Here is a 27,420-nt window from a genome sequence, read left to right on the forward strand (position 1 = left end):
CTGTTGACCTTCTTAAACAAAGGGCCAACATTGGCTATTCTCCAGTCCTCTGGGACCCCTCCTGAGAATAAATAGAATACCAATATTTTTTACATGGCTGCAGCAGTCTCCTCACCTGTCTCCCTCAGCATTCTGGGATAGATTCCATCAGGTCTTGGGGACTTGTCAACATCTAAAACAATCAGCTTTTTTTAATACTGAAATGCCCTAGAATATCAACATACTCCTCCTGAGTCTTGCCATTAATTGTGTCCTCCTTCTCTGTAAATACCGATGCAAAGTATTCATTAAGGAGTTCACCCACTTCTCCGGCTCCATATATAAATTTTGTCCTTGACTGGACCTCCCTTTCCCTAGCTACCCTCTTGCTCCTTATAGATGTATAAAACACCTTGGGATTTTCCTTAATCCTGGTTGCCAAAGACATTTAATGGCCCATTTTCGCTGTTCTAATTCTTTGTTTGAGTTTTTTGTAAAGTTTGTTTGAGTTCTTTCCTGCTTTATATTCTTCAAGGACTCTGACTTCAATTTCTTACATCTAATATTTGCCTGCATTTTCTTTTTGAGTAAGTTCGCAATTTCTCTTGTCATCCAAGGCCCAGAATAATCTTGCTATCCTTATCTTGCATTTTCTCAGGAATATGCTGGTCCTTCAAACAGCCGTCCCCAGTCTACATTTCCCAGTTCCCGTCTCAAATTGTGTACCTTCCCCCAATTTAGTACTTTCACCCAGGGATTAGTTTTAAATTTTTTTTTTGGTTCACTCACAGCATGTGGGCATCGGTCTAAGCCAGCATTTATTGTCCATCCCTAATTGCCCGGGAGCAGGGGGGAATTAAGAGTCAATCATATTACTGTGGGCCGGACCAGATTAGGAATACGGATTTCCATCCTGCTTTTCAACTTCCTAACTAAATCCTTTGCAGATCCTCATCTCTTTTTCTACCTATTTTGTTCACACCAGTTTGGACCACAGTCTTTGGCTGCCACCTCTCCCCTCCAGAATATCCTTTGCCAGCTCAGAGATATTCTTGACCTTGGCACCAGAGAGGCAACACACCATCTCACAGTACTTGCTTGTGACCACAGAAGCACCCATCAGTGCCCCTGACTATCCAGTCCCCTATCACTATTGGTTGCCTATACTTAAACCCTCTTTGTTGTACGATAGTGCCAGGCATAGTGCAACTGATTTGGCTGCTGCTGCCTTCCCTGAGAAGCTATCTCCCCCAACAGTATATCTGTTTGAGAGGGGAGTGGCCACAGAGAAATCCTGCACTGTCTGCCACACTTAATCATTTTCCTGGTAGTCACTCAACACTTCTCTGACTGTAGCCCTTACAGGTGTTGTAACCAGCTCACTAAACATGCTATCCATGAAAATCTAAGCCTCATGGATACTCCATTATGACTCCATCAGCAATTCCAGGTGCTCCTTGCGGTAAATCAAGACCTGTAGCTGAACACACTTGCTGCGTATTTGGTCACCATGAAGAGTGGAAGTGTTCATAATTTTTCACATATTGCAATAAGAGCATTCCACGGGGCTGGATTCTCCTGCCATTTTGAACCTAATTAACTAAATCAAACTTATCGACTACAGACAATATCCAGGAACTGATTAAACAACCTTACCCACTTGGTGTCCTGTTCATGTTTTGAACACTTGCAACACTGGCTTTTCAGCCAAGTCTGCAGCCCTTGTCCCTCTGCAGTTTTTCATCTACATAATATCCTTTGGCAACATAATCTGAAGATATCAGGTCAGGTGCAATGTACATGGTGACAGTACTCTGTTCACTTAGAGTCATACAGCATGGGATCAGACCCTTCGGCCCAACTTGTCCATGTTAACCAAATTTCCGAAACTGAACTAGTCCCATATTTCTCTGAAGCTTTCCTATCCATATACACATCCAAATGTCTTTTAAATGTTGTATTTGTACCATTTTCTGTGGCAGCTTATTTCAAATGTGTGCCACCCTTTGTGAAAAAAATTGCCCCTCAGGTTCATTTTAAATCTCTCCCTTCTCACCTTAAACCTATGCTGTCTAATTTTGGATTCCCCTACCCTGGGGGATAGACCTTGGCTATTCACCTTATCTATGCCCCTCATGATTTGAAAATCTCTATAACGTCATCCCTCAGGCTCCAGCACTCTAGGAGAAAAAAAAAGTCTCCGCCTATAACTCAAATCTTCCAGTCTCAGTAACACACTTGTAAATCATTTTTGGATCCTTTCCAGTTTAATAACATCCTTCCTATAGCAGGGCAACCAGAATTGTATGCAGTACTCTGACTGTGGCTTTACCAATTTCTTGTACAGCCCTAACATGATGTCCCAATTCCTGTGCTTAATGTACTAACCAATGGAAGCAAGCGTGCCAAATGCCGCCTTCATCACCCTATTTACCTGTGAAGCTACTTTCAAAGAATTATGTATCTGCACCCCTGGATCTCTCTGCTTGATAACAGTCCCCAGAGTCCTACCATTAACTTGTGCAAATTCTGTCCTGGTTTGTCTTAACAAAATGTAACACCTCACATTTATCTAAATTAAACTCCTTTTGCCGTTCCTCAGCCTACTGACTGAGTTGATCAAGATCCCGCTGTATGCTGAGGTAACATTCTTCACTATCTGCAATATCACCAATTTTGGTATCATCCATAAATTTACTAACCATACCTTATTTAAATAACAAACAGCAGTGAACTCAGCACTGATTCTTGTGGTATACTGTTTGAACAACAACCTCTACCACCACCCTCTGTGTCCTACTATCGAGCCAATTTTGATTCCACTTGGCTAGCTTTCCCTGAATCCATTGTGATCTAACCTTATTAACTAGTATTCCATGCAGACCTTGTCAAAGGCCTTGCTAAAGTAAAATGTCTGCTGCTCTGCCTTAAGCTATCTTCTTGGTCAGCTCTTCAAAAAACTCAGTCAGATTTGTGAGTCAAGCTGACTATCCCTAATCAGTCCTTGCTTTTCCATACCATCTCCTGTGGCCCTTCTGATGCCGTTGGGTTGTTGGAGTGTTTATGCCTTCGTCAAAGTGTGGTGCTGGAAAAGCACAGCTGGTCAGGCAGCATCTAAGGAGCAGAAGAGTCGACATTTCGAACATAAACTTTTGACTCTGATCTCCATCATCTGCAGTCCTCACTTTCTCCTCGTTGTTTATGCCTCATCCAGTCTCCGACGTACCACAGTTTCCATCAGTAGACATTGCAAAGTCTGAAGCCTTTGGCTCCACCATAAACTATATCCTCACCAGTTAATACTGCTTCATGGTTCAAGTTTACCAATGATTTACAATGTTGGTATCATATTATATCCTGAGACATGCTTCTGATTCATGATCCTATCTATCACATTATACCACAGACTTCCACTTCTGTAAAGTAACCTTGCTCTGTCCACTATCAACAGCACCTTACAACACTCATTCTCTACTACACTGAAGGACAGGGGCAGCACACAGGACCATTATCATCTGCAACTTGATGGATGGAATATATTTTCCCTGGGTGGGGAGTCTCGAACTAGGGTACAGACTTAGGATATAGGGTAGATCATTTAGGACTGAGATGAGGAAACTTTTTCTCAAAGATTGGCGAAACATAGAAACGTCGAAAATAAGTGCAGGAGTAGGCCATTCAGCCCTTTGAGCCTGCAGCACCTTTTAATATGGCTGATCATGCGACCTCAATATTCCCATTCCCACTTTCTCTCCATACCCCTTGATTCCTTGAGCCACAAGGGCCACGACTGCCTCCCCCTCGAATATTCTATTGAACCAGGCCCAACACCTTCCTGTGGGAGAGAATGCCAGAGATTCACAACTCTGAGTGATGAAATTCTTCCTCATCACAGTCCTGAATGGCTTACCCCTTATTCTAGACTGTGACCACCAGTTCTGGACTTCATCAATATTGGGAACATTTTTCTCTCATCGAGTATGTTCAGTCCCATCAGGATTTTATGTTTCAATGAGATACCCCCTCATTCTTCTAAATTGCAGCGAGTACAAGACCAGTTGATAGCTTTCCTCATATGTCACCCCTGCCGTCCCAGGAATCAGTCTTTGCTGGATTCTCTCAATAGCAAGAATGTTTTTTCTGAAATTAGGAAACTAAAAATGCACACAATACTCAAGGTGTGGCCTCACCATGGCCCTGAATATCTGCACTAAGACCTCCTTACTCGGATACTCAAATTCTCTTGCTATGAAGCCATTAGCTTTCCTGACTACCTGCTGTACCTGCATGCTACCTTTCAGCGACTGATCCACTATGACACCCAGGTTTCGTCACACCTCAGCTTTTCCTAAACTAGTACCATTCAGATAATAATCCTGTTTTTGTGATCGAAGTGGATAACCTCACATTTATTGAATCTGTGGAACTGTAGAATCATAGAATCCCTACAGTGTGGAAAGAGGCCATTTGGTCCATCAAGTCTGTACCAAACCTCTGAAGAGCATCCTACTCTATTCCTGTAACCCTGCATGGCTAACCTGCACATCTTTGATTGTGGGTGGAAACCAGAGTACCCGGCGGAAACTCACGCAGACACGGTGAGAACATGCACACTTGACACAGTCACCTAAGACTGGAATCAAACCCAGGTCTCTGGCGCTGTCAAGCAGCAGTACTAACCACAGGCCATTGTGCTGCCTTTGTGTACCATAGCTGTGGAGACCAAAGTGACTGAATATAATCAAGAAAGAGGTGGATGACTTGTTAGATTTTAAAGGCATCAACAGGTATAGAGAGAAAGCGGGAATATAGCGTTAAAATAGAAAATCAGCAATGATGATATTGACAGGCAGAGCAGGTTCAAAGCCTGCTCCTAGTTTATGTTTCTAACTTAGCTTCCAAGCCATATTCCATCCTGACTTGAAGTGAAACTCTATTACTTCCTTACCTATCACCAGATCAAAATTCAGGAATTTCCTTCCTAATAACACTGAGTGCACCTGCACTGCAGAAGTTCAAGCATTTAACTGGCCACCAACTTCTTCACGGTATTAGAGATCCAGTTTAGGGAAGGTGGTGATGCAATGATAATGTCATCGGACTAATAACTCACAATCCCACATGAATGCTGTGGAGATTGAAAACCAATTTCCATCATGTGGTTAGTGGAATTTAAACTGATAACATTTAGAAATGAAAACTAGTCGAGTAATAGTGACCATGAAATGATTGCTGACTCTTGTATAATCCTACTTCATTGTCTAATGTCCTTTATGGAAGGAAACTTGCTGTCATTATTAAGTTTGGCCTACATGCGATTTTTTTACTGTCATGTGAAATGTCTGAAAACGTTGCTCAGTTGTATCAAACCGCTGTGAAGTCGAAAAGAAGTTAAACCCATTTCCTAAAAACAATCCTTGAGACACCAATGCCACAGGAATTAGTTGTTCAAGAAGGTAGCTTACCATCACCTTAAGGGCAATTAGGAATTGGTAATGCATATTGGCTGAGCCAGCTACACCCACTTACTGTGAATAAATGAATAAAATGTGCTTAAACTGATATGTAGCATGAAAATCCAACATTGAATAACTACTGTACCAACATATTTTTGAACAGGAGTTTCAACACCACATCTGTCACGACCTTTAAGATTAAGTTAATAGTTTGGATAAATTATAGAGTAAGCAGCTTAAAAGATTAATACTCTAAGAATTGATCCTATTTTAAACAAAATACGCGAAAATAGCTTGAAGATGTAATGAAGTTATTTTGTTTAAGAAGATGGATTCAACTGTTTAAAACTCAGACAAGTAGACTATGAATACCTTGCAGCTATTTTAATTTAATGAAACATTTCAAACGTAATTGGCTTCCATAATATTTTCCAGATACACTTCCCACTCCATTCATCAAAACTCATTTTATTATCTAATTTTTCATGTATTAGCATACATTCCTTTTCCCTTTATAAAGTAATTTGTATTACTTTTAGGTTGAATTTATACAATTTGTTTTCTTGTTTAATTCACTGCCAAGACATGTCTACCTTGAAGAAGTTTTGTTTTTTTTTTCAATTATTGAATTTCCGTTTGTCTCCTCTTCATTTCCTGTCTCCCTAATGATGTTTCATCAAGTACTACCAAAACTCACTATCACATCTAAATTGTTGATTTGAATATCTGTCTCCTGATCTGACTTATTTTGCTTGGATCAAACTTACATTCCACCTTTCGTATTTCAAATCCAACCTTGATTACAGGTTATCTGTTCAAACATGTGCCATTGTCATCATGTGAACACTGTTGAACTCTCCCTTGGTAGCACGAATTCACTTTATTTCAAAATTGCCCTGGTCCACTTCTGCATTTCACCTTTCCACCACATTAACAAAATTATTTTTTCTACTTTCCAGATTTCAAGATTTTAAAGCTCTGAGGAACAGAGGGATGTCGGTTTCTTGGTGCATTAAAAACAAAAAGTTAATATGCAGATTCAGCAATTAATTAGAAAGGCAATCTAATTTTATTATATATTGTAATGAAATATACAAGTAGGAGATATTTAACTACAGTTTTACAAGGCATTGATGAGGATATATCAACTGTAGTGTTATAGCTTTGGTTTCATTATTTAAGAAATGACATTAGAAACAGTTTAGAGAAGTTTCAGTCTACTGATTCCTGGAATGAGGAAGTTACCTTTATAAGGGAAGGTGGAGTAGGTTGGGTCTATATTCTTTGGAGGTAAAAGAATGAAAGGGGATCGTAATAGAACTGATACAATTCTGAGGAGAATTGAAAGGATTGAGAGGGTGTTTTCCTTGACTCTAAACTTAGGGAGCACAACCTAAACAAAAATCGATTTCCTGGGTACACACCACAGATTTTGTTTCGATGATCCTTTATATTACCTTCTTTCCTGTAGTTTAATTATTGTATTAGTCCTGTTTCCTGCTCATATCCTGAAATGCAAACTTTTGATTAACCTTGTTTTTAATTTCCACACTTCCCAACTTTCATGTGGATGCATCTTCAGTTCTAACTTTCCCTTCCTTAATGTCCTTATCTCCATTTCAGAGAAAAGCTATTGATCAATATCCACTATGTTTCTACTGACTACCACAGATAGCTTCTTCTTATTTTACTTCATGGAATGACTATGTTTCTAACTTTAAGTCATAGCTGATGATGACACTTACTACACCACTGTAAAAGATATTACATAATGAATGGTGAACACAGGATACTAGTTTGAATGAAAATGTAAAAAGGCAAGTAAGGTATTGCATCTCCTGTACTGGAAGGTGTCATGGGCAAGAGAGTGATTATTGGGAGTAATTGAAAAGTGAACAGTGAGCGGAGAATGTATTTGATGGTGGTGTCACAGTGGAGGGGTTTAAAAATGATCTGTTGAATACAGAAACAAATTAATTGGGAAAGAAGACCAGGGGATTTCTGGATGGGTGGGAAAGAAGTGAGTTTGAAAGTGCAAGAAATGCAATAATATGGTAGAGGTTCCTGTGAACCATGGAAAGGAGTCCTCATTTGAGGAAAATAATCACAACTTTCTAAAAGAAAGCATGAAACCAAAATTTAGATGAGTTTGAACTGATTTCCTGTGTCTTAATTTTTAAAATTTCTTCAGGTATTTGTTCCCTGCACTGACTCTTGAGGTCATTGTCTATTCCACAAACAAGCTATCCACTAGAACATGTACAAAACTAGTGTGGATCACGTGCATCTTTTTGACATTTTATTTCTTCCAATTCTGGCTTAGTTTTTGTTGGAAAATGCTTCCACTTTGCTCTGGTTGGTAAGTATCTGTGTTGACCTGAACACATCAAGTGGGATCTCATGAATATAAGCCATGTCCTTCATTTATTTCATACTGCTATACTTTATATATAACAAAGACACTTGACAGAAACTGTTCTTAAACTTTCTATCTGCTCTCCACTCCTGACAATGTGAAACTATCATTACATGCATTTGTTTATTGCAGCTGAAATTCTGATTTGACGTGTTGACCAAGTTGGGCTGCAAATGTGGACACGTCATTACAACTGCTCAACCACCTTATAAAATGTTGAAATATGACTTCAATTTTAATTCAGAAAGCTAATTAATCATTGTGTATGAAGAAACGTAGGCATCTCTGTCAGACACACAATGGGTTATATAGCTTGAGGGGCTCTACTCTGCATCGAGCATGGGACAAGGAAAGGAGAAGGCATCCAAGACCTTCCACAGCCAATGCCAGTATTTAACTTGTGCTGTTGGTGTCATTCTGCACAACACTCTATAACCATTGAAGCGAGAATAATTATTAAATAACATGAGTAGTCTGAGCACCACATTCTCCAATGGCATTTTAAATAAGTGAAATTCCATTTATCTTGAAAATTAAAATGGCAAAAAAAGAGGGTTTGTGTTAGCAGACTTCTGAAGACTGCTAATTTATTGAAAATAACCTTGTTGCTCTTTTGTATTTCACAATAGTTCACTTACTTCTCTGAAAAAATTATTTTATTAAGTGTTTGAAATTTTCTCACCTAGTTTAATGAAAAGTGTGTTGGTTATGTTTCTTTCAAATTACTCTTTAGTTATGATTATAAAATGTGATATTTCTTTTCTTTTAGTATGATTTCTCTTTCGAGAAGAGGACCATAAAATGGGCTGAAGAAATAAAACAAATTAAGGCTGCACAAGAGGCAGCTTGTTTAACAAGGGAAGTTTCTTCAGTGACTGCTGAATCTGATGCACTCTCTGAGAGAAAAAGTGGAATCCAGTACAATGATGGACCACATTCTTCAGCATTTCCACTCACAATTAACCCTATACTTGCCAGTCTAAGGCACAACAATATTCTAACCCCAATGCCAGCGAATAGTAAAACTGTAACACAAAAAGACCCAAGTCCTCCTTATACAACTAAATTCAATCTTGCAGACTTTGAAAGTGAAGAGGATCTTTTTGATAAACTGGAGTTGAAAACGCTAAATGATAAGGAGGAACTCAAAAACATTCTTGAAGTTCAGGCAAGTTCACGACCAGTGATTATTTCACAATTGGATAATGACTTGGATGTGCACGTTGTGGGGTCTACAGATGCATCACCAAGCTCAGAAGTGCAGGCCTCAACTGAGGAGGCTACCTCAGACTTCAAATCTCTTCACAAGCCAAATGGCCTCATAGATTTGCCACAGTTGGAGAACTGTGAAAAAGTGCCCTTCTCTGCCAAAGTATCTCTCTCATCTCCTTCAACTGTCAGCAATATCAAATCTCTGTCCTTTCCTAAACTCGACTCTGATGAAAGTGAGCAGAAGACTGCTAAGCTCACAGGTACTTTCCACAGCACAAGCCTACCTAATGGCACTTTGTTTAGTTCAATAAAGAACAATGAGCAGTACAAAGCTCGTGGTTTGAATGGGCATAACCTCCCTGTTATGCCCCTATGTTCTTCAAGGTTTGAACTTGGAATTGATAGTACTACAGCAGCGTTGTTGTCTTCCACATCAGATGTTTCATCTACTGCTGGAATCAAAAATTCATCTCAAATTGAAGCAAAACTGGTAAGATGGTGTTTTAAAATTAATTGCTTAGAAGTTGGTTGTAAATTCTCCAAACTTAATTCTTATGTTTGTTCAAGAATGTAAAAATTTATGTGTAAACATTTTATTGTATATTATCACATAGGCCAATTAGATGAACAATTATTACAATGCAATTTAACTTGACTTAATCAGTTCTTCACCACAGAATTGCTTGTCAGCAGAAGGTAGTTTTCCTGCACTCAGTCGAAACTTCTAGTGCATTACACTAGAAAGTTAGAATCAGTGACCATAAAGTGAATGTTTGTCCTATTGTCGTCTTCTAATATATCCTACTGTACAACTCCATATGAACCCACTTGTGTGCATGTACGTATAGCTCCTCAGATAAAAACAAAGAACTGCAGATGCTGGTGTCCTGAAACAAAAACTGCAAGTGCTGGAGAAACTGAGCACAACTGGCAGCATTTATAAATAATTCCCGAATTTCTTTTACTCGTTTTTACTACTAAAATAAGGGTTTAACCAAAATTAAAAATAAGCTTCATAGCCATTATATTTCAATTAACTTTACCTTGGAATTGATCAATGTTTTCATTATACTTTAAAAATTCAGCCTTTAACAAACTTAACTCTGAAAATAATCTCCAAATACTTGATGCCAAGAATTGAATTTGGATTATGCATTCTGATCATTTGTGTCATAGCTGATATCCTAAGATGTATACATATCATTTTCAGAGCCAAACTCAGTTATTCTGTTTTCAAAATCATTTAAAGAAAAACCAGATGAAACATTTAAAAAACTGAGGTAAAATTAATATTTTTTTAAGATGGGTACAGTTGAGAGAGAGGATAAGAGACAAAATTGATACTGTTTTGATTGTGTACACCTCTTTTGTATTCTACAAGTCCCAGAGAAAGGTTGAAAGGGCGAAAAAAATGTTTTTCTCCAGGTAATGTTGCTTTGAAAATAATGCCAGTTAAATTTTAAAACCAGCTAATTGTCTCAACTGTTTTATTGGAATTGGCTTAGATCTGTGTGACAGAAATTCTAATTTCTTTAAGCTATGGTAGGAATAGAGTAAGAGAAAGGCAGAAAGATAATTTCTTCCTTCAAGTTCAATATGGACATGAACAGAGCTTATTTGAGGTAAGTAAGTATGAAAGGAGAAAAGGAAGGAAATTGTTTGAATTGGGAGTGGTTATAGCAACCTTGGCAGGGACTCTTGCCTTCAACACTCTCTTTGCTTATCTTGCTTTCATGTATTAACATAATGTCAAGCTATACATAGTCGATCCTGATGTTTCATAGTTGTTTGGTTTCTTGCATTTAAATGTTTTATTATTTTGTTAAAGCTCTAGAAACCAAAATTATTAGAACATTTGTAATTTATCAACTCAGACCACACTATAGTTTGCACAATACAAGAATATGGAACAAACACATTTCTAGGAGTCATATCCTAGGATATAATAAAAACAATTGCATTGAGAAACATTGTTTGATATTTGAATTTTGAGTTTTCATCCATGCATAATATTTATCCTGGAGGTTTAGTATGTAATCATTATTGTTCCAGAGTTATTAGGGAAAGCGTGTTAGCTGAAATAATATATTTTAAATAGCAGAAATTTTGCCAAAAATGGGAAAAGATTGTCCTATCTTGCTTTTCATCTGTAAAGCACAAACAAGTTTGAGTATCCAGATTAGAATATTTTAAAATGGTTAGATAATATGTCAGAATAATGAACAATATTTGTTTTCTTGGGATATCGCTGATGAGTGAACTGTCTGGATCAGTATGCATGGACTTGTGTGAAATATCCTATGTAACGTAAATCAAACAATTAATGTATTTAGTGACAGACTTGTGTGCTTCCTCATTTGCTCTGGTACTATGTACAGTTGGAATAAAAAGGTTTGCTTTGTTAATCTGTAAAAGAGTATTCGTTTAACCTTGCTTTACTTGTTTGCCAAGCCATTGTTGATGGTTGAAACAAGTAGTTTTGATGCAAGATCTACATTTATTGACTGACAAAGTTTCAAAAGTTTTACTTCTACTTTTACATTCATTGCCTCATATTTTTTGGTATAAGCTCAGATTCAGTTAATCACAAAATGAATTTACAACAAAATCTGCATTGTAAGCAAAGTACCTTGGTTCCTATTCTCACTTCATCTTTTTGTTAATTCCCCACTGTCCTATGAAGGGTACCATGGAATGTCCTAATGTAAAGTGACTTCTATATAAGTAAACCAAATTACAAAATGAACAAAGTCTTGGGTGGTGTGTTTATTCTGCTGAATAAATGCCATATCACAAGTCTTTTTTGTAAATTTGGGAATTGATAAAACTAGTCAGCAAGTAACTGAAAAATTTTGCATATATTGATGATGGAAATTGTCCATTAGCCACTCATCCTAGTAGTACAATTGCAGTTGAATGGTTGACGTTAAAATAATTGCTTATAAAACTGCATATCGAACTGCATATAAAACAAACATTTAAAATATGCTTAGGAAATCAAATGGTATGTTAATAGATAACAAGGAAAAGAAGACACTGATAGTTTTAAAGGCACATAACAATAGCTATATGGTAGAATAGGGATGAAATCAGGAGATAAAGAGGGTGTGTACATTAATTATAGGTAATTTAAAGTCAAATTTTTAGAGATACCCATGAGTATGAATTCATAGAGTGCATTTTGTACATTTTCCAGGAACAATATGTTGCGGATCCAATCAGGAATCAGACTGTTTTTGGAGCTTATAATGTGCAATGAGGTTTGGTAAATGATCACAGATTAAAAGATCCCCTAGAAAATAATGATAGAGTTTAGCAGGCAGGATAAGAGGGAGAAACATGGGGCAAAAATAACTATGCTAAAATTACTAACAGTAATTATAAAGAAATGAGGGCAAAGCTACATGCATGGACTGAGAAAGGAATTTAACAGTGAAGATGGTTAATGAACAGCAGAATAGAATTAAGAAAATAGTTCATGGTTCATGATAAACATATATCTCAGTGAGATTCTAGGAAGGGGATAAATCAATAGTGGTTAACGAGGCAAGTTAAGGATAATAGCAAACTTAAAGAGAAAAAAAGTGGTATAACAGAATTGGAATTATTTTTAAAAACAACTAACAAAAAGATAACTAAAAGAAAAAGTCATACCATATTTAAAGAAGGATTGTAATTTAAAGACCATAATTTCCCCTCCCACATGGTTGAAGATGCCCTCCAACGCATCTCATCCACGTCCCGCACCTCCGCCCTCAGAACTCCTCCCCCCCCCCCCACCCCCCACGTCCTCACTTTCCACCCCACCAACCTGTGCATAAACCACATCATCAACTGACATTTCCACCACCTACAAATGGACCCTACCACCGTGGATATATTTCCCTTCCCAACCCTATCCACTTTCTGCAAAGACCGTTCCCTCTGTGACTACCTGGTCAGGTTCACACCCCCTACAATAAGCCACCTTCCCTCTTGGCATCTTTCCCCCCCCCCCCCCCCCACTCCACCAAAGGAATTGCAAAACTCTCACCCACACCTCTCCCCTCACTTCCATCCAAGGCCCCAAAGGAGCCTTCCACATCCATCAAAGTTTCACTTGCACTTCCACAAATGTCATTTATTGTATCCGTTGCTCCCGATGTGGTATCCTTTACATTGGGCAGACTGGACGCCTTCTCGCAGAGTGCTTAGGGAACATCTTGGTGGCACCTGCACCAACTAACCCCACCACCCAGTGGCCGAACATTTCAACTTCCCCTCTGCTGAGACATGCTGATCCTGGGCCTCCTCCACCGCCTCTCACTCACCACCCAACACCTGGAGGAAGAAGCCTCATCTTCCGCCTTAGAACCCTTCAACCCCAGGGCATCAACATGGACTTCACCAATTTCCTCATTTCCCCTCCCCCCACCTTACTCCAGTTCCAAACTTCCAGTTCAGCACCATTCTCATGACCTGTCTCACCTGTCAATCTTCCTTCTCACCTATCCCTTCGCTCCAACCTATTACCTTTACCCCTTCCTCCATCCACCTATTGCACTCTCAGCTACCTTCTCTCCAGTCCCACCCCCTCCCATTTATCTCTCCACCCCCGACGCTTCCAGCCTCATTCCTGATGAAGGGCTCCTGCCCAAAATGTCGATTTTCCTATTCCTGTGATGCTGCCTGACCTGCTGTGCATTTCCAGCACCACTAATCTTTGATCAAACCAACCTGGAGCATTGGGCTATAATATTTTGAGGTGGCATTGGACCAAACGAAAGGCCAGAAAGCCAGGAGTATCGATGGACCAGGAGAGTCCCAAATGGATTTTAGTTCCATAATACAGCTCATGAAGTGTCATTGTGGATCCCCTCTTTGTAAGGATCACTGCTTCACACTCTGCTGATTAGAATTAGGTTTTATTGTCACATGTACTGAAGTACAGGGATATATGAATACAGTGAAAAGTGTACAAAGTCTCCATATCTGGTACCATCTTAGGTACAAATGTGCCTACGTACAAAATCTTTGGCATAAATTAGAAAAACAAAAAAAAGTTAAATGTTCCGCATTACAGTCCTTCTAAAGCAGAGAAAGAGAGAAAAATGAGTTGTATACAACAGGGATCTCTTTTGGTACCTCAACAATTTACAATTTATATAAATTACTTTCATGAAGGGGTAGCAGGTATGGTTTCCAAATTACGTGATGACACAAAAATTGGTAGGAAATTAAGTAGTGAAGGTTACATGAAGCTACAAAAAGGTTTAAAAAAAAGTCACTACTTTTGAAAAGATGTTAAGTTGGAAAGCGAGTAAAAAAGATTTACAAGGATGTTACTGCAACTGGAAGATTTGAGTTATAAGGAGAGGCTGGATTGACTGGGACATTTCTCCCCTGGAGGCTGAGGGGTGACCTTATAGAGGTTTATAAAATCATGAGGGGCATGAATAGGGTAAATAGCCATGGTCTTTTTTTCCAGGGTGGGGGAGTCCAAAACTAAAGGGTTCTAGGTGAGAGGGGAAAGATTTAAAAGGGAACTGAGCTGCAACTTTTTCACACAGAGGGTACATATATGGGACAAGCTGCCAGAGGAAATGTGGACGATGGTACAATTACAGCAGTTAAAGGCATCTGGACAGATTTGGGTTAGAAAGTTTTACAGCGATACGGGCCAAACATGGGCAAATGGGAACCTGGTCAGCATGGACGTATTCGGCCAAGGGGCCTGATTTGACTCTATAAAAATTTGGCAAATAGAGTCCAATGTGGGAAATTATGAAATTGTCCGTTTTGGTAGGAAGAATAAAAGTGAAACATATTACCTAAATGGTAACAGATTGCAAAGTTTAGATATGCAGCGGGATCTGAATATCCTTGTACATGATTCTTAAGCAAAATGCAAGTACAGCAAGTAAGTGAGACAGCTAGTTGAAAGTTATCATTTATTTTGATGGAAACGGAGTACAAAAGTTTGTTTTAGTTCTATAGAGCACTGGTGAGACCACATCTGAGGTACTGTATAGTGTACTGATCTCTTATTTTAATGAACGACATAAATGCATTTAAAGCAGAGAAAGTTCACCAGCTTAATATCTGGAATGGACAGGTTGTGCTCCACCACCACCCCCATTACTCCATCCCACTCTTGCAAGCTCCATAAGATTCAGCTAATTGTGTGCATTTTGGTCTCCTTATTTTATGGAAATTAACGAAGTTTCATTAGATTAATCCCCAGAATGACAGGGTTGTCTGATTAGAGGCACTTGAGTAAAATAGGCCTAAAGAATTTTAAAAGAAAACTGATTCTATTGGATGTATATAATTTGTAGAAGGTTTGACAGGGTGGATAGTAAGAGAGTAGAACTGAAGGTTTGTCATGTCAAGTCAGGGGAGTCGACCTTTTGGGACTGAAATGAGGAGAAATTCTTCACTCAGTTGTAGCCTCAATCCGAAAGAGCTGCTCACTTTATTCAAGGCTACACTTGGTGAATGTTTGGACACTAAGGAAATCAAATTGTGTAGGATAGGATCAAAAGTGAAGTTAAGGCAGAACAAGAGGCTATTTTACCTATTCTATTTTTAATATTGTTATGCTACTATCTTTCTTGAAGATATTGGTGAAATCAAACATATTGCACATTTGAAAGAAATGGATTTTTGTCTTGTATCTGATAGTTATGCATTTTAAAGTGCTTGTAAAAAATTCAATAAGTAACTGCAGAAATTAATAGTGTTAACTTTCCCAAAAATAATTATGGTTGCAGTCAATGTTCCCTGTATTGTCCCTATGCTATGCACTAAAAGAAGGTGAGGACTGCAGATGCTGGAGATCAGAGTCGAGAGTGTGGTGCTGGAAAAGCACAGCAGGTCAGGCAGCATTCGATGAGCAGGAGAATGAAGGGCTTATGCCTAAAACGTCAGTTCTCCTGCTCCTCTGATGCTGCATGACCTGCTGTGCTTTTCTAGCACCACACTCTTGACTATGCTGTGCACTGCCCATTATTGCACTTTGTATTCCCTCTAAAATTTTCATTTGGTGAGTATTTCTGCACATTTTAAAAGAATCATTTCTTGTATGTAACCTGTTAGCCGCCTGCATGGTGTACTTATGATGACTGCACATCTTTAAATGGAAAGGGCTTCAGAGGAAAACAGCACCAAAGCAAATCCATTTGTATCGACACTATGGCTTGGAGATGGGAGAGTCATCTTAACTGCATCCTGTTATGTGACTATGCTTTTTCATTAATGTAGCAATAAAAAAAACCTTGAAATTTTTCAAACTCTGATACCTGAATATTCTTTCGTTTAACGTTTAAAAAATTGTTTCATTATTCTTATCTTTGCTTGTCAGATCTTTTCAGAAGTTAATTGTTATTTTTATTGTAATAGTAGCGTTGCCTAAATTTGAATGTTTAGTTTGCTATAAAAGTGTAAAGGTCGTAAAAGGCATTGTTAAAAGTGTAACAGTTGCAATAACTCAACAAGGCACCTTTGATAACACCTTCCCTACCTGTGACTGCTTCTGCCTGGAATTATAAAGCCACCATCTGCAAGTTCCCTTCGAGGTGATACCATCGTGATTTAGATCTATAATTGCTGTTCCTTCACTGGCTCAAAATCTTGGAACTCTCTCCCCAGTGGTACTTTGGGTGTACACGTAGTTCTCATCAAATGTGTGCTTCAGCAGCGTTTGCTATAATGCTGAAGAATTAGGGAATGGTAGTTTTGAGAACACATATCTCTGTTCGTAGTAGCACAATTCCAGTGCAATCATTTTGTATGCTGAAGTCTCCCTGCTATTCTGTGCATGGGCCAATGTCAGCTGCCGTCAGAGAATGTGAGAAGTACAGTACTGCAATTGAGCAGCCTCATCTCAAAAAATTAAACTAATGCTCTCCGTCTGAGACAAGAATATTCTTGTATAATTCCTGTATAAGCCCTGTGTAATTCCTCCAGGACTGAATTTCACTTATCATATTATTTGCCTTTTTAATTTGTTCTTGTACTTGCACAATGTAAACCAACTCGCAAGAAATGGTCAGAAGACAATCAACCACACCCATCCACTTATGCAGCCGCAACTGCACCTGAAAGTGGTGGTGATGATGACCCTCTGTCCCTGCATTAACAATATTTTTCAATCTAATGTGTTTGGCATTTGGGTGATTTTTTGAGCAATCATGAGTGATTTTTTTTTTGCTGGTCTGCCCCTAATCCCACTTTTCCCCATAGGTCCTTTTTTTCTATTGAGCGAGGTTTCGCTGGAACACAACTATGATGTTATAGGAGAAATACCTGTACCAACTTCACATGGTTTGCAGCAGTTCAAGAAGGCAGCTCACGGACACTATCCAGGGCAGTTAGGGATCGGAAATAAATGCTGGCCTACCCAGCAATGCCTAAATCTCAATTTTTAAAAATGAATCATCAAGATCTTGAGTGTAAATTGCTTCCAGTATTTAATAACCATTTAAACTGAACTCAACCTTTTGTTTGTGAGTAAAACGATGAGATTCATTCAAACAATTTAATTATGTCGAAGCACTTCTTGTAGTTTTTGCAGAATGCCAATTTGTATTGAGTACTGTTTCCAGAAAAATTCAATATCAAACAGACAAGAATGTATAGAAGTTTAATTAACAAAACCAATTGAAAGTTAATATTACTAAGGATATGCTTTAGTTACAATATAAGGGTAGCAAATGCAAAACTTACAGAAGATGTGTTTTAGCAAATTTATTTAAATTTGATAATGTCCTGCTGTGCCTCTATTCTTTCTTTAGTCATTTAAAAGAGCTGGTTAGCTTTTCAATCATTAACTTATCACCAGGTTTACAGTAAATATTTAATGTAAGAAGACTGTGTGTATGATAAACATGTAAGTTAGCTTGCTGAGCTTGAAGGTTTGTCACCATGCTACGTAACATCAGTGAGAGTCTCTGGTGAAACACTAGTGGTATGTGCCACCTCTCTGTAGGTCTTGGTTTCTGAAGGTTGGCAATGTAATTTCTTTTTTTTTTCAAGAGAAGATAGATAGGGTTGAAACTGATAAGTTTATTGATGGAGTTCTGGTTAGAATGTCATGCCTCTAAGAATTCTCGTGTGTGTCTTTGTTTTGCCTGTCCTAGGATCTGTGTGATGTCCTAGTCAAAGTGGTGTCCTTCTTTCTGTATATGTATAGAAATCAGTGATATAGGGTCATGTCTTTTGCTGGCCAGTTGGTGTTCATGTATCCTGGAGGCAAGTTTCCTGCTAGTTTGTCCATTGTAGCGTTTTTTTACAGTTCTTGCAAGGTCTTTTGCAAATGACGTTAGTTTTGCTGCTGGTATCTAATGGATCTTTTAGGTTCATTAGTTGTTGTTTAAGTGTGTTATAGGAAAACCAGGGCCACAAGCACCAGACAGTACCACCTTTATCAGCAAAGACAACATCCTCAAGCTAGTGGACCTGTGCCTCCCCACCCACTTCACATTCAATGACAAAACCTACAAACAAGTCAACGGAGCACCTATGGGATCAACAATATCAGGACTCTCAGCGGAAGCTGTAATGCAGAGACTTGAACAAGCTGCTGTTTCATCCATCCAACTCAAACTCTGGGTCCACTACATAGGTGACACCTTTGTCACCACAAAACGGAACAAATTAGAGGAAACATACATCAACACCATCAACAATATCCTGACAGGCACAAAATTCACAAAAGAAGAGGAGAATAACAACAGACTCCCATTCCGAGACGTGATAGTTGAATGTATAGTTAGCTGAGAGCTTCAAACCAGCATCTACAGAAAAGCAACACACGTGAAACAAATAACTTCAGAAACAATCATCCCAACACTCTCAAATGGAGTTGCATCAAGACATTATTTCAATGAGCTACATCACATTGCAGGCACCCAAGAACTACAAAAGGCAGAAGAAAACATCCATACATTTTCGAGAAAAACAGGTACACAATAAACACAATCCGCCGATTCTTCAGAAATAAACCCAAACAAGTGCACGCAACGCAACCAAAAACTATAGCCACATTACCTTACATCAAAGACATATCAGAAATGACTTCCAGATTACTCGGACCCCTTGGCATTATGGTAGCCCACAAACCTACCAACACACTTCAACAGCAACTAAAGGGTCCATTAGATACTGCCAACAAAACTAACGTAATTTACAAGATACATTGCAACAACTGTTAAAAAAACATTATATCGGACAAACAAGCAGGAAACTTGCCATCAGGATACTTGAACACCAACTGGCTACCAAAAGACACAACCAGCTATCTCTAGTTTCTGTACATATAGACAAAAAAGGACACCACTTTGACTAGGACAATACACACATCTTGGGACAGGCGAAACAAAGACACACACGAGAATTTTTAGAGGCATGGGATTCTAACCAGAACTCATCAATAAACACATCAATTTAGACCCTATCTGAAAGAACCGGAAATTACATCACCCACCTTAAGAAACCAAACCCTTTAAATAGAGAGGCGGGACATACCACCAGTGTTTCACCAGAGACTCACTGATGATGTTACTTAGTATGATGATGAACTGTCTGAAAACAAACCTTCCAGCTGACCGAGCTCACTTACATACTTACCATCAACCTGAACTACAAATCTTCTCAAAAATCACTTTGACTATGCCTGAGGTTAGTCCATTGTTGTTTTACACACTGTTCTTTCTGATAACTGTATTAAATAAATTTGTGGATCCTTTGTAAAATGGTTTGTAATTTCACAATTTTGCTATCAGAAATAGAAATACCCATTTGATCACAACGTTCTTTTCAGGATGAAGTTAAAAAGTATTGCTTAAAGAAAGGTAAACCGTACTCATATAATATCAACATTTTATTGGCTGTACTGTTTGTAAATTTAACTCAGGTGAAAGGATTTCTCTTCAGATTATTATCTGTACGAGAGCTTTTGATTCTGAGCTATCTAAGTAATAATAATACTTATGTACTCTTTAAGGTATCTCCAAAAGTAGAATTTGAAAAATTTATCGCAACATTCTGGATTCTTCAAGATTTTAGAATTGAGCACCATGGCATAGAGAATTCGACGTTTCGAGCATAAGCCGTTCCTGATGAAGGGCTTATGCTCGAAACGTCATTCCTGATGAAGGGCTTATGCTCGAAACGTCGAATTCTCTATTCCTGAGATGCTGCCTGACCTGCTGTGCTTTGACCAGCAACACATTTGCAGCTGTGATCTCCAGCATCTGCAGACCTCATTTTTTACACCATGGCATAAACTTGTATTTGGGTTTTGTTTCCTATTCTAGAGTGTGTTGCTGGAAAAGCACAGCAGGTCAGGCAGCATCTGAGGAGCAGGAGAATCGACGTATCAGGCATAAGCCCTTCATCAGGAGTTAATGGGCTTGATGAACAGCTTATGTTCGAATCGTCAATTCTCCTGTTCCTCGGAAGTCTCCTGACCTACTGTGCTTTTCCAACACCACACTCTTGACTTTGATGTCCAGCATCTGCAGTCCTCACTTTGTTCTTTTGTTTCCTATTGTCTTCTAACCAGGTTAATTCCGGAAACCAACCTGCTGAAGAAAGGTTCACCATAAACATCACAGATGTATCAAAGAAATCGGAATGTTCTGATCCACTGAAATCATTAACTCCAAGTGAGAGGCAGTGTGCTGCAACAATAGTTAATATGGGATACTCCTGTGAGAATGTAATAAAAGCCATGCAGAAACGAGGAGAAAATCTAGAACAGGTAAAGGCATACATTTGAAATACAGATTTTAAACCTCTGCTTTTTTTTTCTTTAGCCTTTTCACAAGATGTGGGCTTACTTGGCAAAGCACATAATTTGTTGACCATATCTAATTGTTTTCATTAATCAAATTTCTAGGCCATTTCAGAAGGCAGTTAAGAGTAAGGCATATTTAGTCTGGAGTTGCATTTAAGCTGCTCAGGGAAGGACAACAGATTTACTTCCACAAAGAATAGTGAATATTTATTTTGGATTTTTACTCAATTTACAATTGACATTCGTATCTAATCACACTAATTGAGATGAATTCCAAATTTATTAAGTGAATTTAAATTTAAGCAGCTACTCTGGTGGGATTTAAATGCATGTTCTAAGAAAATTATGCAGAGTTTCTGGATTCAGTAACATTACCACTACACACCACTTCTGCCTGAGTTTTTATCGATTCAGGATCATTTTGCAACATGGTCAGTCAGTATTCTTGTTTCAGATTAACTAGCTAATCACTGTACAGGGTGATGAATTCATTTTTTTCTTCATTTGACTTTCAAAAATACAAAAACGTAAGAATTAGGAATAGGAGTTGGCCATTTGATCCCTTGAGCCTGCTTCGCTATTCAATAAGATCATGGCTGGTCTGATTGTGGCCACTTTGTGATTGTGACCATAACTCTTAAGTTCCTTGTCAGCCATATATCTAACTTGACCTTGAAGGATACAGCCTCCATTACTGTCTGGGAAAGAGAGTTTGATAGATTAATGTCCCTTCAAGAGAAAACAATTCTCTTCATCATGATATTAAATGAAGACCCCTAATTTTTAGTTTTAAGTTTATTTATCTTCATCTTGACTACTGCACAAAGATCTTGACAGTTTCAGTAAGATAACCTCTGCTTCTTCTAAACTTCAATGAGTAGAAACCCAACTTGCTCAACCTTTCGTCTCAGAAATTAGCCTAGTTAATGTTCTTTGAACTGCTTCTGATGCAATTTCTGTACATCCTTACTAAAGGAAGAATACCAAAAACTCTTCTGAGTATTCTGGTAGATGCTGCCAGGCCTGCTGATTTTGGCCACCACTTTTTGTCTTTGTTTCAGATCTTCTGCAGTCTTTTGCTTTTTATAAAGTCTGGAACTGACCTCCAGTTTCAAGTTTGAATTATGAGAAAAGGTTTGAATAGACTTTAGTTCTTCAATGTGAAAAGGTGAAGGAGCAAGGGACATTTATAAAGTTATACAAACTTAGCTCGGCAATCCAACAAGCAGCAGGGTAAATGGCCAACGTCTTTTCCCCATGGTAGGGGAGTCCAAAATTAGAGGGCATAAGTTTAAGGTAAGGGAGTAGATTTAAAAGGGATCTAATGGGCAATGTTTGCTCATCGGTTGGTGCATATATGGAATGAACTGCCAGAGAAAGTGATGGAGGCTGGCACAGTTACATCTTTTAAAAGACATTTGGATGGATACATGAATAGGAAGCGTTTATTTGGATATGGGCCAAATGGTGACAAATGAGACTGGATTAACTTGGGACATATGGTCGGCATGAACGAGTTGGACAGAAGGATCTGTTTCTGTTCTGTCCATCTGTATGACTGTTGAATTTTAAAAAAATATTCATTCGTGGGATGTGGATGTCTAGCATTTGATGCCCATTACTAATTGTCCAATCACACTACTGTGGATCTGGAGTCACATGTAGACCAAACTAGGTAGGATGGCACTTTTCCTTCCGTAAAGCACAGCAGTGAACCAGATGAGTTTTTAATGATAATCGACAGTAGTCGGTAGATTAGCTTTTTATTCCAGTTTTGTTTTATTGAATTCAAGTATCTGCCATTGTGTGATTCAAGCCCATGTCCCCAGAACATATGTAGGGATAACTGGTCCATTAACAAACACATTATCACTATGCCACATCTATAAGATAAAGCTGAAAACTTGCATTAGTCTTTGGGCAGAAGTGCAAAGTGGATGATGCATTTCTGAAACATCTGAGGTGACCAGCATTACAGATGACAGTCTTCAGCCAGTTCAGTTCCCTCCACATGATATCAAAGAAATGGTTGAAGGCACTAGTACTGCAAAGGTAAATGGCTTAACAACATTTCAGAAATACCTGTGAAGATTTGTGCTCCAGAACGAGCCACACATCTACCTTACAATGACAAACTTTTTCCCAGGTATGTCCTGTCTACAAAAAGCAGGAACAATCCAACCTGACCAGTTGCATCCTAAGAATTTAACCAATTAATAAAATGATGGAATGGGTCATCATAAGTCAGCTACCCAGTTCCTGACCTCATTACAGTCTTGGTTCAAACATGGAGGAAAAAAGAGCTGATCTCCAGAGGTGAGATGGGAATGACTGCACTTATCATGAAGCCATTTGACCAATATGGCATCAAAAACTATAGTCCCTAGGAATCAGGGCAACCTCTCCATTTGTTGGAATTATACCTGGCACAAAGGAAGATCATTGTTGTTTTTGGAGGTCAATCATCTCAACTCCACGACATCTCTGTAAATGTTTCTCAGGGTGTGTATCTTTAATAAACCTATTCAAATGTGTTATTACACACCTCTGGAGCAGGTGGGACATGAAAGCAGGCCTTCTGACCCAGAGGCAGGGAACTTGTGTCCTATAGGCCCAACCATCTTAAGCTGGTTCATCATTCACCTGTCCTCCATCATATGGTCAGAAGTGGGGATGTTTATTGATGACTGCAGCACTATTCATGACTCCTCAGATAATGAAGCAGCCCAAGTCCGATTACAGAAAGACTGGACAAAATCCAGGCTTAGGCTGATGCATCTAAATAACATATATGCCATGCAAGTGGAAAGACCATCTCAAACAAGAGAGAATCTAACCATCCTCTCCCATTGCTGAATACCCCTGTGTAAACATCTTGGGATTACCATTGATCAGAAACTGACCTGGACTAGTCATATAAATACTGTGGCTGTAACAGTAGGGAAGAGGCTAGGAATGCTCCCATGAATAACTGATCTCCTATCTCCCCAAAGACTGTCCACCATCTGCATGGCTCAAGTTAGATATGTGAAGGAATACTCTCTGCTTACTTGATGGTTGCTGCTTGACATCATCCAGTGCAAAGCAGACTGCTTGAATGGCACCCATTCACAATCTTCAAAATGCACTCCTTTCACCGCCGACACACTGTGGCAGTAGTGTGTAGCATTACCAAGTTGGAATGTAGCAACTCGCCAGGTCCTCCAACAACAGCCTCCAAATGAATGATCTCTACCACCTAGAATGACTACTGTAACAGATGCATGGGAACACCATTGCCTCTGTGTACCCCTCACATCAGTCTGATTTGAAACTGTATTGCCACTTTTTCACTGTTGTGGGGTCAAAATCTTGGAAGTCCCATCCTCACCGCATTGTGGGTGTCTAGACTGGTTTGGTTGAAGAAGCACACCACCTTCTCTAGGGCATTAGGGATGGGCAATAATCCTCACATTGCACAAATTTTAAAAAAACACTAAGTAAAATGGAAAAGTTTAATCTTGAGCTGCTTGGTTAAACTTTTACTTCAGCACTAAAGAAGATGGGTATAATTGGGTAAAAGGCAAGTTCAGTATTTGCCAAAAGAAAGCAATTTCTGTACTATGATTTGTGCTTGACGTATCCTTTTTACAGTTGAAAATGCGTTGCTGGTTAAAGCACAGCAGGTCAGGCAGCATCCAAGGAATAGGAAATTCGACGTTTCGGGCATAAGCCCTTCATCAGGAGGGCTCCCGTATCCTTTTTAGAGTCATAGAGATGTACAGCATGGAAACAGACCCTTCGGTCCAACCCAATCTAGTCCCACCTGCCAACACCTGGCCCATATCCCTCCAAACCATTCCTATTCATATACCCATCTAAATGTCTCTTAAATGTTACAATTGTACCAGCCTTCACCACTTCCTCTGGCAGCTCATTCCATACACGTACACTCTCTGTGTGAGAAAGTTGCCCCTTAGGTCTCTTTTATGGCTTCCCCTCTCACCCTAAATCTATGCCGTCTAGTTCTGGACTCCCCGACCCAGGGGAAAGACTTTGCCAAGTTATCCTCTCGTAATTTTGTAAACCTCTATAAGGTCACCCTTCAGCCTAATACGCTCCAGGGAAAACAGCACTCGCCTGTTCAGCCTCTCCCGATAGCACAAATCCTCGAATCCTACTCTGACCAATAAAAGAAAGCATACCAAATGCCGTCTTCACTATCCTATCTACCTGTGACTCCACTGTCAAGGTGCTATGAACCTGCACTCCAAGGTCTCTTTGTTCAGGAACACTTCCTAGGACCTTACCATTAAGTCTATAAGTCCTGCTAAGATTTACTTTCCCAAAATGCAGCACCTCGCATTTATCTGAATTAGACTCCATCTGCCACTTAGCCCATTGCCCAGGATCCGGTTGTAATCTGAGGTAACCCTCTTCACTGTCCATTACACCTCCAATTTTGGTGTCATCTGCAAACTTATCTCTTATGCTTGATATATTTCTTATTTCCAAACAAATTTTCTATTGTTTAAGACAAATTCATCAAACTTCTCCCTATGTTATTTTGCTCATGATTTTAACTGTATGACTTCTGTATATCCGCAGTCAATGTAGAACTTGGAAGTCTTTGTCTAGCTTAAAACTATTTAGAATTTTGACAATGTTTTGACCCACAATGACTCCAGAGCTCTTCACAACCATTAATAATGTTTTGCTGTCCATGGATTAGATTTCAGATTTGCAATTATTAAGATAACATTTGCTGCTTTTAATAAAAAGGATCCTCACTTCTACCATCTTTAGATCTTCAAAGTTAGGAAACAAATCTTCATATAAACGTTGATGATCTTTAGATGATGTCTCCTTGGTGCACATTTCATCAACAGCAGCAAAATCTCTTTAATTCCTTATTAAATTTCTAAAAATCACAACAGAATCACCCCATCATCCAGAAAGTTTGAGGCAAGTTAATGCAGTCTGTGCTCAGAAGTTAATTGTGATGAATGTATTGTACATCTGTGTATCGGTTTTGAATCACAGATTTTGTGTTGAAGTCCTGTCATGGGACTCAAGCCCAAAAATCGAGGTGGATACTCTAGTGCAGCACTGAGGAAGCATTGCATTTTCAGAGACACTGTCTTTTGGATGAAATGATAAACCAAAGCCCTATCTATAAAGCACTTTGAGATGTCTAGTTGTGAAAAGTACTATAAAAATGCAAGAGTGCCTTTCTTTTTTTCCAAAGCCTTTTTTTTTCTGAAGATGTGATTCCCAATACACAAATTATACAATAATCCAAATGTGGCATCATTAGAAATTTTTTGTATAATTATTTCCCTTTTTACGTATCAATCATATGCATGTAATGGTTGACATCCTATTAGCCTTTTAAAATTATATCTTCCACCACAAATAATTTCATCTAGATCTTTAAATCTCTTTCTCACTTTGCACCATTTTAAAAAGTACTTGTGGGCTGCACGGTGGCTCAGTGGTTAGCACTGCTGCCTCACAGCACCAAGGTCCCAGGTTTGATTCTAGCCTCGGGCGACTGTCTATGTGGAGTTTGCACATTCTCCCTGTGTCTGCATGTGTTTCCTCCGGGTGCTCCGGTTTCCTCCCACAGTCCAAAGATGTGCAGGTCAGGTGAATTCGCCATGTTAAATTGCCTATCATGTTAGGTGGGCACGATAGCAGAGGGAGATGGGTCTAGGTGGGCTACTCTTTGGAGGGTCGATGTGGACTGGTTGGGCTGAAGGGCCTGCTTCCATACTGTAGGTAACCTAATCTAATCTGTTTTGCAAGCAACATAATTCCTCAAAAATGGAGAATAATAATATTTCAGATAATAGTAGTGACCTTGCTATGATTGAGCTGTTAAATCTTTTACTGGCTAAAATAAAGGCTCTAAAATAGGTAAAAGATATGGTAAAGTTGCCTTATCCCAGAAGACACATAGACCTGCTGTCTCATTATTGAAAGATGGTGGTTTAACCTGAGGGTCACCTTCCTCACATGAAGGGAGATATTAAGAAGGAGAGAGGTTGCTGGGGAGGCAACAGCTTAGTGGTATTATTACTGGACTGTTAATCCAGAGAACCAGGTAACATTCTGGGCATCCACGTAGCAGATGGTGGAATTTAAACTTGATAAAAATCTGGAAGACCATGAATCCATTGTTGATTGTTGGAAAAAGCCATCTGATTCACTAATGTCTTTTAGGGAAGCAAACTGCTATTCTTGGTCTGACCTACATGTGACTTCATACCCTCAGTAATGTGGTTGACTATTAACTTTCCTCTGGGAGATTAGGGATGGGCAATAAATATCCTAGCCAGCAAAACCCTTATCCCATGAATGAATAAAAGTAACTCATTTATGGTAGCCTAAGCCAGTGTGGAAATTGAAACCGCACTGTTGGCATCACACTGTATCAAACCAACTACCCAGCAACTAAGCTAACTGACCCAACTTCTAAAACAGTAAAGAACCACTGATACGTGGGATTTATTCCAGAATGTTAGGGATAATGCAGGACATTTGTTAAGCCAATCATTATCATTCTGCTCAGGCAAAGTATTGGTACATTGGGAACT

The 27,420-nt window shown here is 38.9% G+C and overlaps 1 protein-coding gene across 5 annotated transcripts in view; it reads left to right on the top strand.

Moving 5' to 3' along the window:
- The window catches only part of ubap1 (ubiquitin associated protein 1), a 76,971-nt gene that overhangs the window by 44,296 nt on the left and 5,255 nt on the right, over positions 1-27,420 (top strand). For all 5 annotated transcript variants that reach the window (XM_060829635.1, XM_060829624.1, XM_060829634.1 and 2 more), the window contains 2 exons: positions 8,621-9,553; positions 20,609-20,806. In XM_060829635.1, the coding sequence (XP_060685618.1) occupies positions 8,621-9,553; positions 20,609-20,806 (1,131 nt within the window). The remainder of the gene's footprint in view (positions 1-8,620; positions 9,554-20,608; positions 20,807-27,420) is intronic.

This window comes from Hemiscyllium ocellatum, chromosome 1 (genome assembly GCF_020745735.1).
Source record: "Hemiscyllium ocellatum isolate sHemOce1 chromosome 1, sHemOce1.pat.X.cur, whole genome shotgun sequence".
Taxonomy (NCBI): Eukaryota; Metazoa; Chordata; class Chondrichthyes; order Orectolobiformes; family Hemiscylliidae; genus Hemiscyllium; species Hemiscyllium ocellatum.